Genomic DNA, 11831 nt, shown 5'->3' on the forward strand with positions numbered 1-11831 from the left:
ATCCATTTATTATGAAGCACACATGTTACAAACGATATATAAAATATTCTTAAAAAAAAAAAAATTCAAATAAGAGACAAAAGCAAAACAAAAACATATATATATATATATATATATATATATAAAGCACAGTGATGTATTTAATCAGCAGGACCATATTAACATTTTGCTTTTTTATGTCAAAGGGTGTTTGGGCCTTATTCGTAATAAACATAAGGCATATTCTCAGAACTTAAGTTTGTCTAAAATGAAATAAAAATGATATTACACTGGCTTAGTTCGTGTCAAATACTATATTTTTTTCTGTAAAGCTGTTCAATCTGTTATTAGAGCTGAGGAAAAAAAGAATGAAAAGATGAAATTGTCCAGAGAGCTGTTCAAAACGAAATTTCTTTTTGTTTTACACTTGGGTAGACCAAATGACAAAATCTAAGTCTTAAGAAATGCTCAAAAGTTAGCATTAGCAGTAGCAGCCACCGGCTCTCACTCAGGCAAAAGGGTCGGAATGCGAGTGCGCCACCTACCGGTCGGGAGGCGTTAAACATTTAGCCATCGCATTGACAAAAAAAACAACTGAATTTAGAATGTCATGCTGTTTATTCAAAATATAAAAAGGAAATAACATATAGCTTCTGTTATCAATAATAATATGCCCCCCCCCCCATATATATACACGTAAATATGTGTTTTATGGTGTTTACGAGTAATCTACAATTTATGTAATCTGTCTTTATAGAATAAATTATTGAATAACTAATTTATTAAAAAAAAACTCTTCAGAAAGGAAGTGCAGCGGAAGGAAGGAATTTCATTCTATTTAAAAGCAGTGATTTCATAAGAAGTAAATATAAAAGTAGATGTGTTGCTGCAGCTCCAGTCTGATAGATTAGAAGCTTTTTCCATCCCTGCTGACAACAAAGAGAGGACTGTGGTGGAGGGAGAAGCCGGCTGTTGTTTGGAGCCCCCACCCACCCACCAACCAACCCACGCACCCCACGCCCCATCCCCGCCGCCTCCCTTCCCATTCTCTGCCCTCCTCATCCCGCCTGTCTGCTGCTCTCCCCGCATCCATAGCAAGCTTCCCGCACTCATTCAGCTCCTGCTCCCGCACCTCCTCTAATGATAGAAGTGCCTGATTGAAGCTGCGGGATCTGCGGCGCGTTTAGCGGTGAGTAATCTCTGTAATCTCTGAGCTCCTCCGGGCTGCTCACTCACATTCCCAGTCTGGATTATTACGCATCCTGGTGGCACCTTTCATTAAACCGGAATATAAAACCCATCAGTGGTGATTCTGCTTCCCAGGCTACATGTTGTTCTCTTTATTTCCTTTGAAGCCTGAAAGATGTTTTCTTCCTTTCTTGTCTTCCTGTGTGAGAATGTTCTAGAAACAGCCCGCCTCGCTGCCCATTCAGTGCTGTAATCTCACACTGACAGGAGCTCACAGCGGCCAGAATGAGCCTTTAAAAGGTTAATTTAAAGTTTAAAGTCAGAGTGTGTGTTTGGACGTGTCTCTCATGCTGATGCCTCCCTGTCCTGCTTTCACTGGCTGCTGCTTTGGGCCGCATTGTTTTCATTCCCAACTGATTCCAGGGTTCAGTGAGTTTGCAGATTCTTTCATTAAAATCCAACCTTTCTAATTCTCTGAATTATTTATTCTTCCTTTTCCATCAGTCTCACTGTCTGTCAGCAGCTCGATCAGAATATAACATCATCTTGATCTGTTTGGATGACAATAGGATGTTTTCTGATCTCCAAAAGCCTGGAGGACCCCTTATTGATTGAATTAATTGGGGGGACATTATCTGCCATCTAAGGATCATCGACATTTTTATGAACTAAATTGTAGCCTTTAAACTAATTAAAGGTTGCAACTTTTTCATCAAAATTGTTCATTTAAAATAATATAATACATCCAGAGAAGGTTTATAGTGGTTCAAAATAAAATGATTAGTTTCACTGAAAAAAAGAAAACATTGTTTGAATAATTGTTTTTAAAGGAAAAGTCCAGTCAGCAAGGAATAATCAATGGATCAATATTTATACCTTAAAATAATATGTTTGCAGTGATGTAATGAATTTAGCGTTAATCAGTTAATAAAATAAAAATTATATTTTTTCTTCACCATCACTGAGTCTGGGAGCGGCCATTTTTGCCCAAATATAGTAACCCCTCCCTCCTGCCATCTTCCAGCAGTGACGTCACGGTGCGGTAAGCCTAGCGCCATTCTCCCCGCTTTACAAGCTAAATCAATGGGAACTACTAGACACATCTGCAATCAACAACAATTATTGAAGATTTCCAGAGGACTTCACCATTGAAATTCACCAGAGCTATAGTGAAACTGACAATGCCCACGTGCATGGCAGCTGGATGCTGGAATACATCGGGTAAAAGTGAAAATAAAGAGTTATTTTCCCTTTCTGATTCCTGATCCTCCACGGACGGGTTGGTCGTTGGATCGCCAACTTGAAGAGGGAGGATTTGCCATCGAACTTCTGGCCAGAGAAAAAAACCGTAATATGTAGCCAACATTTGGAAGAAGAATGTTTTCAAGATGACTTGGATAATAGTGCGTTGTGACAAACACCAGATACAGCACTGGGACTTGATCAACAGCCGATACCGCACCGTGACGTCACAAACCAGTAGGTGGCAGTAGTGTTCTTTGACAAACATGGACGCCTCCAGTAAAGCACATTCAAATGAAAATTATTCTGAATTAAAACACTGATCATTTATTGAACAGGATGGAATAATTTCATATTTAAAGTACTTTCAGAAGTTTGAATTCTGAATATGAGCGGACTTTTCCTTTAGGATTTTGATGGGTCCATCCATCCATTTTCCATTATTCCTGCTGGGGTGGCGAGGGATTCTTGTGCCTATCTCCAGCTGTCTATGGGTGAGAGGCTGGGTTCACCCTGGACAGATCGCCAGGCCATACAACTATTCACGCACACATCTAAAGAGAATATATAGAGGCCAGTTAACCTAACAGCCATGTTTTTGGACTGTGGGAGGAAGCTGGAGTACCCAGAGAGAACCCACGCATGCTCAGATTTTATGAAACGAAAGGAAAGAAGAACAGGGAAGTGCACATGTTTTTATTTCATTATTGTTTTTTTATTTTATTTTTTTTTTTTTTTTTTATCGCACATTTTGATGATTTGAAACATTTAACTATGAGGAAAAAGGAAAATACAGAAGAAATCAGTTAAAGAACACTTTAAAAACAGATCTCCCATCAAACAGACATAGAGCATTTTTTAGGTATATTTAGAATTTACTACTTGGTTTCTAATCTAAGGATTAAGTTTAATAAAACCTGCTTCTGGGTTTGTGGTTTAGAAACAGCTCCTGCCTAGACGTTCCAGTCCTCTCAAGTGATGGCCCCAATCCAGCCGTCCTGAACTATATATAGAGTGATGGGAAGAGGCACAAAGTGTGCTGCTGCTGCTGCTGCTTGGATCCTTTCGGGAATCACTCTCTGACACTCTCACCTCATCAGGCTTTCAAGCTGCCGTATGGCTGCTGATGAAGTCTGTACTTCTTTCACCCGCAGCTGTGATTTCATCACAAACAGGGATGTTCATCCACGCCCTGTAGTCATCTCTGCATGTGCAGATTGTCCTGAAAATTAACGATATAGATCAATTCTCCCTGTAATGACTGGATGATTTAGTTTGAGCCAAATGGATGACTGAGCTCATTTAAGCTCAGGAATGGCTGTTATGAAACAGTTCAACGTGCAGCTTATGAACTATAATTAATAATAATGATGTGGAAATAATATGTTTATCCAGTGATGCAAAACCAAAAAGGGAGGAAGAGGAAGTTTCATGCTATATTTCATACTGGGGTCATTTTTTTATTCCATTTCTGTCTGTTGCAGCAGCTCCAGGCTGTGACAGAGCTCGCTTTATTCCTACAAACCAAGAAGAAAAACAACTGTAGGAGCCTTTAATTCAGGCAGAATGAAACCTCAGAAACGTTCTAATGACAGATTCACAAAATTCACCAAGGCACAAAATAACCTTTGAAGTTCCTGTCTAGGGTTTGGTTTTGCTGTTCTACTAGTGCTTATTGTGCGATGGTCTGTAGCAACACTGCAAAAACGATCTACAAATAAGTCAACATTTCTTAAACTAAGTGTATTTACCCTTAATTGGAGTAGGTAACTAAGATGATTTCCCATTGAATGAGTAATAGATAATATGCACTTGAAATAAGACCATGCATTTGTTTTTTTTGTTATTTTAAATGTAAATTGTCTTCTTCCATTGGCAAAGTGTCTCACTAACCTCCTCAATTCCAGAAAAGATGCACACATTTTTTTGTAAAAAATACTTATTTAGATATAAAAAAAAAATGTTTTCCAGTGAATAATTGAGTTTAATTCACTTCATTTAATTGAATTCAAATTAAATGTTGCAGTAACACATAAGGCTTTTAAGAAACCGATTGTTTTTGGTGTTGATGCTGTAGGCAGGAAGGATCTTCTGAATCGGTCTGTTTTGCACCGGATCTGGAGAAGCTTCTTACTTAAGACTCTCTGTGTTTGGTTAACAGTGTGATGAAGAGGATGCTCACTGTTGTCCATGATCTTCTTCGTTTCTAGAGATTCCAGAGGAGTTCCTAGAGTAGAGCCGGCCTTCTTTATTAGCTTGTTGAACCACTTTAAGCCATTTGCTCTGAAGCTGTTACCCCAGCGGATGATAGAGGAAGAGATCACACTGTCCACAACAGACTGATAAAAGATATTTAGCATCTTTCTGCAAACACTGAAGGACCTAAGCTTCCTCTTGAAGTCCAGTCTGCTCTGTCCCCTCCTGTAGATGATGTCAAAGTTGTTTCTCCAGTCCAGTTTGTTGTCCAGGTGAACACCAAGGTATTCCTACTCCTTCACCACCTCCACTTCTTCTCCCATGATGTTAACAGGATTCAACTTGTTCCTGTTTTCTTCTGAAATTTACAATCATCTCCTTGTTTTGTTGCCGTTCAAAATGCGATGATTGCTTTCACACCATGCCACAAAGCGTTTCATCAGCTCTCTGCACTCAGCTTCTGCTCCATCTTTGATGCTCCCAATGGCTGCAGAGTAATCCGAGTATTTCTGCAGATAACAAGATTCTGTCTGGTCCTGGAAGTCAGAGGTGAACAGAGGAAAAAGGAATGGAGAGAGTACCGTCCCCTGTGGTGCTGACTACTTGATCAGACAGCTGAGCCTTCAGCCTAACAAACTGGGGTCTGTCTGTCAGGTAGTCTTTGACCCAGGCGGTTGTTGATGCCTCCACTTTAGTGTTCTGAAGTTTCTCACAAAGTCAGTCAGGATGATTTGTATTAAATGTTCTGGAGAAATCAAAGAACTGATCCTCACAGTGCTGTCTGTCTTGTCTAAATGACAGTGTGTTTGTTGAAGCAGGTGTATGATGGCATCATCAACTCCCCAGCAAACTGCAGGGGGTCCTGGTAGCTGTTTTCGCTTGCTGAGGTAAACCAACAGAAATCTCTCTGGGGCCTTCATGATGTGGGATGTCGGAGTAACAGGTCTATAGTGACTGAGGACTAATGGCTGAGTCTTCTTTGGTCCTGGATAAAGGCAGGAGGTTTTCCACATCACTGGAACTTTCTCCAGGGCCAGACTGAGGTTGAGAGGTTTCTGTAGAATCCCACAGAGCTGCTCTGGACAGGCCTTCATGACTCTGGAGCCATCAGGATCTGGTGACCTATTATGGTTCAGTCTGTCTGAGTGAATCTTTACTTCTACAATCAGACAGGTGAAAGGTATAGGGAGCAGCACCATCTTCTGATTTGCCTGAGAATAAACTCATAGAAGCAGAAGATTCAATTACAGAGGAGGAAGTCGAAAAATTGTAGGTGCGACAGAGAAGCTTTGGGTCAAATGAGGGCAGGATTTCCATGTGACTTTGGGCAGCAGAGAAAGATGCTGAGCTTGTTCCTGAATTGAACCTGTTGAAGAATGGATTCAGTTCACTGGTTCTGTCCAGACTTCCATCTGTCGGCTCACACCAGCCTGTGACCTTCTTCATCTCTGATATTGTTCTGCTGGAGCTTGTTTTCCAGCCTCTTCCTGTTTGCCTCCTTTCTTTCTCTTATCTTGACCTCCATAAAACAAATTTGCTTCCAATCGCATTAGAGCAAGTTCAATTAACATAAGTCAACATATTCACAGCTTTTTGTGAATTAAAAAAGGCAACAGATTAACTTCAATAGTTTTTTTTGTTGTTTTTCTGTTTATTGATCCTCACATATAGTTTATTATAAGTGTTATAAACCTTTGTAGAAAAAGCAGCGATATTGTTATAAAATATTGGAAAACTCTGCATGTAAATGTTTTTTTTTTTTTATATAGTAGAGTTTATTAGAGAATACAGAGGATAGAATGGCTTCCTTTACCTGACCTTAACCCCATTGGACACCACTGCCTCCACTTTGGGTACCGGCGACCAACAAAAACATTCTGGCTGATTTTTCCCCCGTTCTCTTCTACAGGTTTCTGTTTGCCTCATTCATCCACCCTAAGGTGCTCCTCCCGTCTCTGCATCAAAAACCCTGGTGCCATGCAGGAGGTGTAACCCTCCACCCGTTTCTTCTTTGTGTGCCACGGAAATCGTCAGCCAAGCCGAGTCAAGATGTCAGACTCCTCATTGCCGACAGACGCCCAGCTGCCTTTGACGTCCCCGCGTACCCCCCTGCAGCTTTCCTTTCCTTTCCTGAGGGAAGGCAGCCGTGTTTGGGAGAGGGAGAGGAAGCCGCCTCAGCCTGGAGAGCTACCCAGCCCACTGCCAACAAAACGCACCCGGACATACTCAGCGTGAGTAGAGACACAAAGACAAGTTTGATTTTTTAGTTTTTTTCTTTCATTCTTAAAGAAAAATAAAATTCTGTATTAAATCATCTCTTTCTCTCCCTGCAGGACGGTACGAGCCAGATCAGGCCCTGTTTTTAAGGGTGTGTGTAAAAACTTTTCCAGGTCTCAGGGTCATGGATTCATTCGTCCTTCTCATGGAGGAGAGGACATCTTCGTTCACATTTCTGAGTGAGTCTTCCTCATCAAGCAATCACACCGTCCTCCAGCTTTTACTGCCAGGATTTAACTCGCACATGTTTGAGTTTTAATCTTTTGAGTTGGAGTAGTATATGTATAAACCTTTTTCAATCGTGTTAGGGCTTAAAACTCATGATAATAAAATTTATTTCCATTTCTCATATCAAGAGCGCTGGAACAATAAGCAAAGAAATGACAGCTGGGGAGACAATGGGAAGTCTGATTTAATGACTTAATGGAACACCCAGCTAGCCATCAGTCTGCGAGACCATGGGCAGCCAAGACTATATGGAGTGAATTTTGTTCCATTATTGTTGCACGCATAGAACACGCTGTGTAAATGAAAAAAATAAAATAAAATACAATCGTGAAATGAAACTTTGAATAAATTCTTGATCAATGAAAGCTTTAGGAAGTAACAGTGGTGTTTTCTCAGATACATTTTTAAAAAATGTTTTTGTTAAATTCCCCATTTTCAGATTTATTTTCAAAAATGGGGGTTGGGGGAGAGGAGAAATTTTGAAAAAATAGAATTTAATAATATAAAATCAGTAAATACACACACTTATATATATTGTAGTTTGAAGAAATACTATTAAAGGAAATGAAATATGGAAAGAAAAGGAAAACAAAACGAAAATGAAAATAAAATCAGAGAAAACAGCAAAATTACACTCCAAGCCTCTTTTTATCAACACGTTTTTCAAAGTTTCATTTTAGGATTTGTCCTTCTTTTTTTTTTTTTTCTTTTTTCAATTTACATAATGTGTTCTTTGTTTTCAAGACTTATCGGACAAAATTCACTCCATAAGAACAAAGTCAAGATGATAAAGTCTCCAACTTGAATGGTAGCTCTAAAGATTAAGATGTATTTGCACTGCAAAACGGATTTCCATAAGTAAAAATGTCCTTATATGTGTATATGCGGTTAATTTAAGCAGATCAATTAAAATGATCTGCAAATGCAAGGAGTATTTTTGTCCTTTAAATGACATAATTAGATGATCTGCACTTGAAATATAAGAATGATTTTCTTTTCTTTTCTTCTTTCTGCTTTTAAAGATAAATCAGAATCAGAAATACTTTAATAATCCCAGGGCGAAATTACTTTATTTACACACTCCAGATTATTTATATATATATATATATATATATATATATATATATATATATATATATATATATATATATATATATATATATATATATACAACAAACCACACAAGATAATATAAATATATACACATATAAGTCTTATGTATGTGTCTGAATCACTTGAGGGAGGCGTTGTAGAGATTGATGACCACAGGCAGGAATGATTTCCTGTGGCGCTCTGTGGTGGATCTGGGTAGATCATATCAGTTGGCAAATTGTCACATTGTGAAGGTTAACTACTCTAGTTCTGACCAACAGTCAGAGGTTCATGATCAAGCAACTACATTTGTTTTTAGGATAGACAACTTTAAACAGTGTAAAACACGTTGGCAGTGAGAGGCAGCGGTTGAAATTCTCACTGTCCTGTAAATAACCAACATTCACATACCAAAAAGCTAAAAATGGGTATAAAGTTAAAAAAAAAGTATAATTTATATATAATTATATTAAAAGTATATATATTATAAAAAAATATATATTATGTGTAATTTTTTTTTTTATTTTAGTTTTCATTTTTTTCAGTTTCAAACTGCTGTCCCCTTCAATCTAGGGGCGGGACTTCGATACAATAGGATGTGGAATAATGACTGACAGCTCAGACACCTGAACAAAATATTCCCAGATGAAATAAACAAAATAATACTAAAAAAAAATCTGACGAGTACTTTTAAGATTTGCTTAAAGTTTTAGATTTTTTTTTTTTTTTGTCTTAAGATGTTTTTTTCATTCTTAAATATATTTTTTTCAGGAGGAAAAAAAAAAATCTTTTTGAGCAAACTTTCTGGCCCCAGTTTATGTCAATAACAACAACATCCTGATTTTTGCACTGCTGCACTCTGCGATTCCAAATCACACATTTTTTATCTTTAATTGTTGGTTCCTTTCCAACGTCAGAGAAAAATGTATAAGAATGAAGAATAAAACTGTAGTGATGAAATAATGCCTGGAAATTTACAGTATTAAAGCTCCCTTTAAAGTTTCCAAAGTTTGCAGAATTTTACTGAACAATTAGTTAATTCACTTTAATTGACCGCATGCGTTGTAAATGTTGTAAACGTTTATACAGTTTAAAAGAAAAAAAAGTGAAATCAGTTAGGTTGATGTTTTTTAAAGTGAAAGTTTTGCTTTAAAATGTTCTCAGTTTGAAATAGCAAAAAGTAGGGCTGAAACAATTAATCGGATTAATAATGATTAATCAATTATTGAAATAATCAGCAATTAATTTAGAAATTCATTAATCATTTACATTAGTATAAAGACTCTAAAACATGCCTTTAACTGATAGAGTGATCCACTTAGCGCAGTAACTATACCAAAAGTATTTAAAAAATATTAACACTATATGCTCTATCAATAATATAATAAATTTTAGTTTCACTTGTCTAAATTTCATAAAAAAATCTTCTTTAAGGAACCTTTTTCTATCCAATCTTTAATTGATTAATCAAAAATCTTTAGTGGCAGCCCTAGTAAAAAGTAATGTTACAGCTTAGGATTCCTGCAGTCTAATGTGTTCATTTAGTTCTTATTTCACTGTGTGATGGAAAAATATCTATCTGCTATTAAATCCCTTTTGTTTAATTCATTGAAGCATCAGAGCTGCAAGGCTACAAGGTGTCTAAGGGAGATGGATTGTTTATCCTATTAGGGAGTATTTGGGATAAAAATAATGGCTCTCATAACAATGACTGGTTCTCAGGCATTATTTCATAATAGTATTTATTTCCAAGTGTCTATCTTTGTTTGGGTAAAGCTATGTGGAGACCTTCACAGCTCTTTCTGCAGGCTTTAATTTAGTGAGACAAAGAGTGTCTAGATCCGAACAGGGCAGACCATGGTACTGTGAGGCTGTTATGATTAACTTGTTCTCTTTTTACTTTGCAAAGTAAAATAAAATGTCAACTGAGTGATATCCATCGATTTTTCATTTATTTTACTGTATAGTTTAATACTTTTTTTTTTACACAATTGTCATTTCTGTTCTCTGCACAGCATTGAAGGGGAGTATGTGCCTATGGAAGGGGATGAGGTCACATACAAGGTGTGTCCAATCCCTCCCAAAAACCAGAAGGTCCAGGCTGTGGAAGTGATCATCACCCACCTGAACCCAGGCACCAAGCACGAGACCTGGTCGGGTCAGATCATCAGCTCCTAGACCGCTGCTCCGACTGCTGGAAAGTAAAGAGGGATTAGGTTTTTTTATTTTATTTTAAGTTTCATGTTTTGTGGTGAAGGAGATGAGATCAGGTTTGGAGCAACTTGATCTTCCTGAGAGGCGGAGGCGGAGCCACGGATGTCCTGGCTTGGAGGTCGGCGTTTGCGGTTTGGCTTGAAATCAAGCAATGAATGTATCTGTCTGAATGTTTCTCTGTGAAGGTTATCAGGACTTAAATCTTTCTGTTTAAAGTTTTCTTTTTTTTTTTGGACAGTAACACTTAAGAAATTGTTTTTGAAATCTTTGTTTACATTGTTAGCTGGTTTTGAGGATGTAGGACACTGGTTGAACTAGGATGTGATATGAGAAGGTTTAATATAGACCCAAAGGAGTTTAGATCAAACAAAATAGTCACTTTTTAAATTCAATGGGACCAGTTTGTTGGAGCCATCTACAATACAATACACTGTAAACTGGAGCACATTGTGCTGCCAAACATAAAGGAAGATTAAAAAAGCATATTTTTTTTCTTTTTATGTAGTAACATAGTGTTTTAGGGAGAAAAAACAGCATTTTTTCCAACATTACAGAAACACATTTATAGATTAATGCTAAAATAACCACCTTGGTGTGAGTTCAGTTTTTCAGACACTGTTCTAAAATCATTTTGGACTCAGCAACTGTGTCATCCTCAAGCAACAACATTTGATTCCTTTTCAGTATTGGAGGACTTTTTGTTTAGTAGATAAGGGTGGAAATCACTGTTATTGTAGCCAGCTCCTATGACGGTCTTTAGCTTCCTGTGTAAAGACAGGAAAGAAGGCCAGAGGGTTTCGGCTGCGGACAGAAACCTGGAGACTGCAGGAGGACGAGAGGAGACACAGTTAGTTCAGAAATGTTCAGAAGGAAGAGGAAGTTTTAAAGTCGGGAGATAAAAAACAATCTGAAGGTGAACTTTAAAGAAAGAGTTTGAGATGTTAGGGAAATACATATATTTGCTTGGTTGGCTCTTTACTTAAAAGAAGCTATGGCTAGTTAGCTTAGTTTAACAAAATAATTAAACCTCTACAAATCTTTTTATCTAAAGCCGGGCAAACAATGTACGATTTTTTTGCCCTTTTCGGGCAATTCTCAAGTTGTGTGAGAATTTTTCAATCGAGCGGAGTTTCAGCTTCCTCTTGAGTCCTGCGTCGTGTAACGAGGGGCGATTAGCCTCTAACGACCACATCCAGGTCAGTAGGTCGTAAGGTCAGGAGAAAATCAAACATGTTTGAAATTCAGTCGGCCATCGTAAGTAAGCTGGTCTTGGGCAAATCCTGCTGTTGAAGCAGAGCTACGAGCCTATTTATCAGAACCTCGAGCACTTCGCATGTGCAAACAAAAGAGTTCTTCTTCTTCTTCCAGATAAACAAGTCCGACCAGCGCCATCTCTCTGCACTGAGTCTGACGTG

At 37.9% G+C, this 11831-nt stretch overlaps 1 protein-coding gene across 1 annotated transcript; it reads left to right on the plus strand.

Moving 5' to 3' along the window:
* Positions 1–970: 970 nt before the first annotated feature.
* On the plus strand, positions 971–11570 carry csdc2a (cold shock domain containing C2, RNA binding a). Its single transcript, XM_038296785.1, has 4 exons — positions 971–1168; positions 6515–6836; positions 6939–7061; positions 10218–11570. Exons 2-4 carry the CDS (start codon positions 6655–6657, stop codon positions 10378–10380), a joined length of 468 nt encoding a protein of 155 aa, XP_038152713.1. The 5' UTR covers positions 971–1168; positions 6515–6654; the 3' UTR covers positions 10381–11570.
* Positions 11571–11831: the final 261 nt, after the last annotated feature.

Source organism: Cyprinodon tularosa, unplaced genomic scaffold (assembly GCF_016077235.1).
Source record: "Cyprinodon tularosa strain WSP-4 unplaced genomic scaffold, ASM1607723v1 ctg377, whole genome shotgun sequence".
In the NCBI taxonomy this organism is placed as follows: Eukaryota; Metazoa; Chordata; class Actinopteri; order Cyprinodontiformes; family Cyprinodontidae; genus Cyprinodon; species Cyprinodon tularosa.

Coding starts and splice junctions, on each gene's coding strand:
- csdc2a (XM_038296785.1), top strand. CDS start 6,655: ATGTCAGACTCCTCATTGCCGACAGACGCCCAGCTGCCTTTGACGTCC. Junction 6,837..6,938: donor CGCACCCGGACATACTCAGC/GTGAGTAGAGAC, acceptor CTCTCCCTGCAG/GACGGTACGAGCCAGATCAG. Junction 7,062..10,217: donor ATCTTCGTTCACATTTCTGA/GTGAGTCTTCCT, acceptor TTCTCTGCACAG/CATTGAAGGGGAGTATGTGC.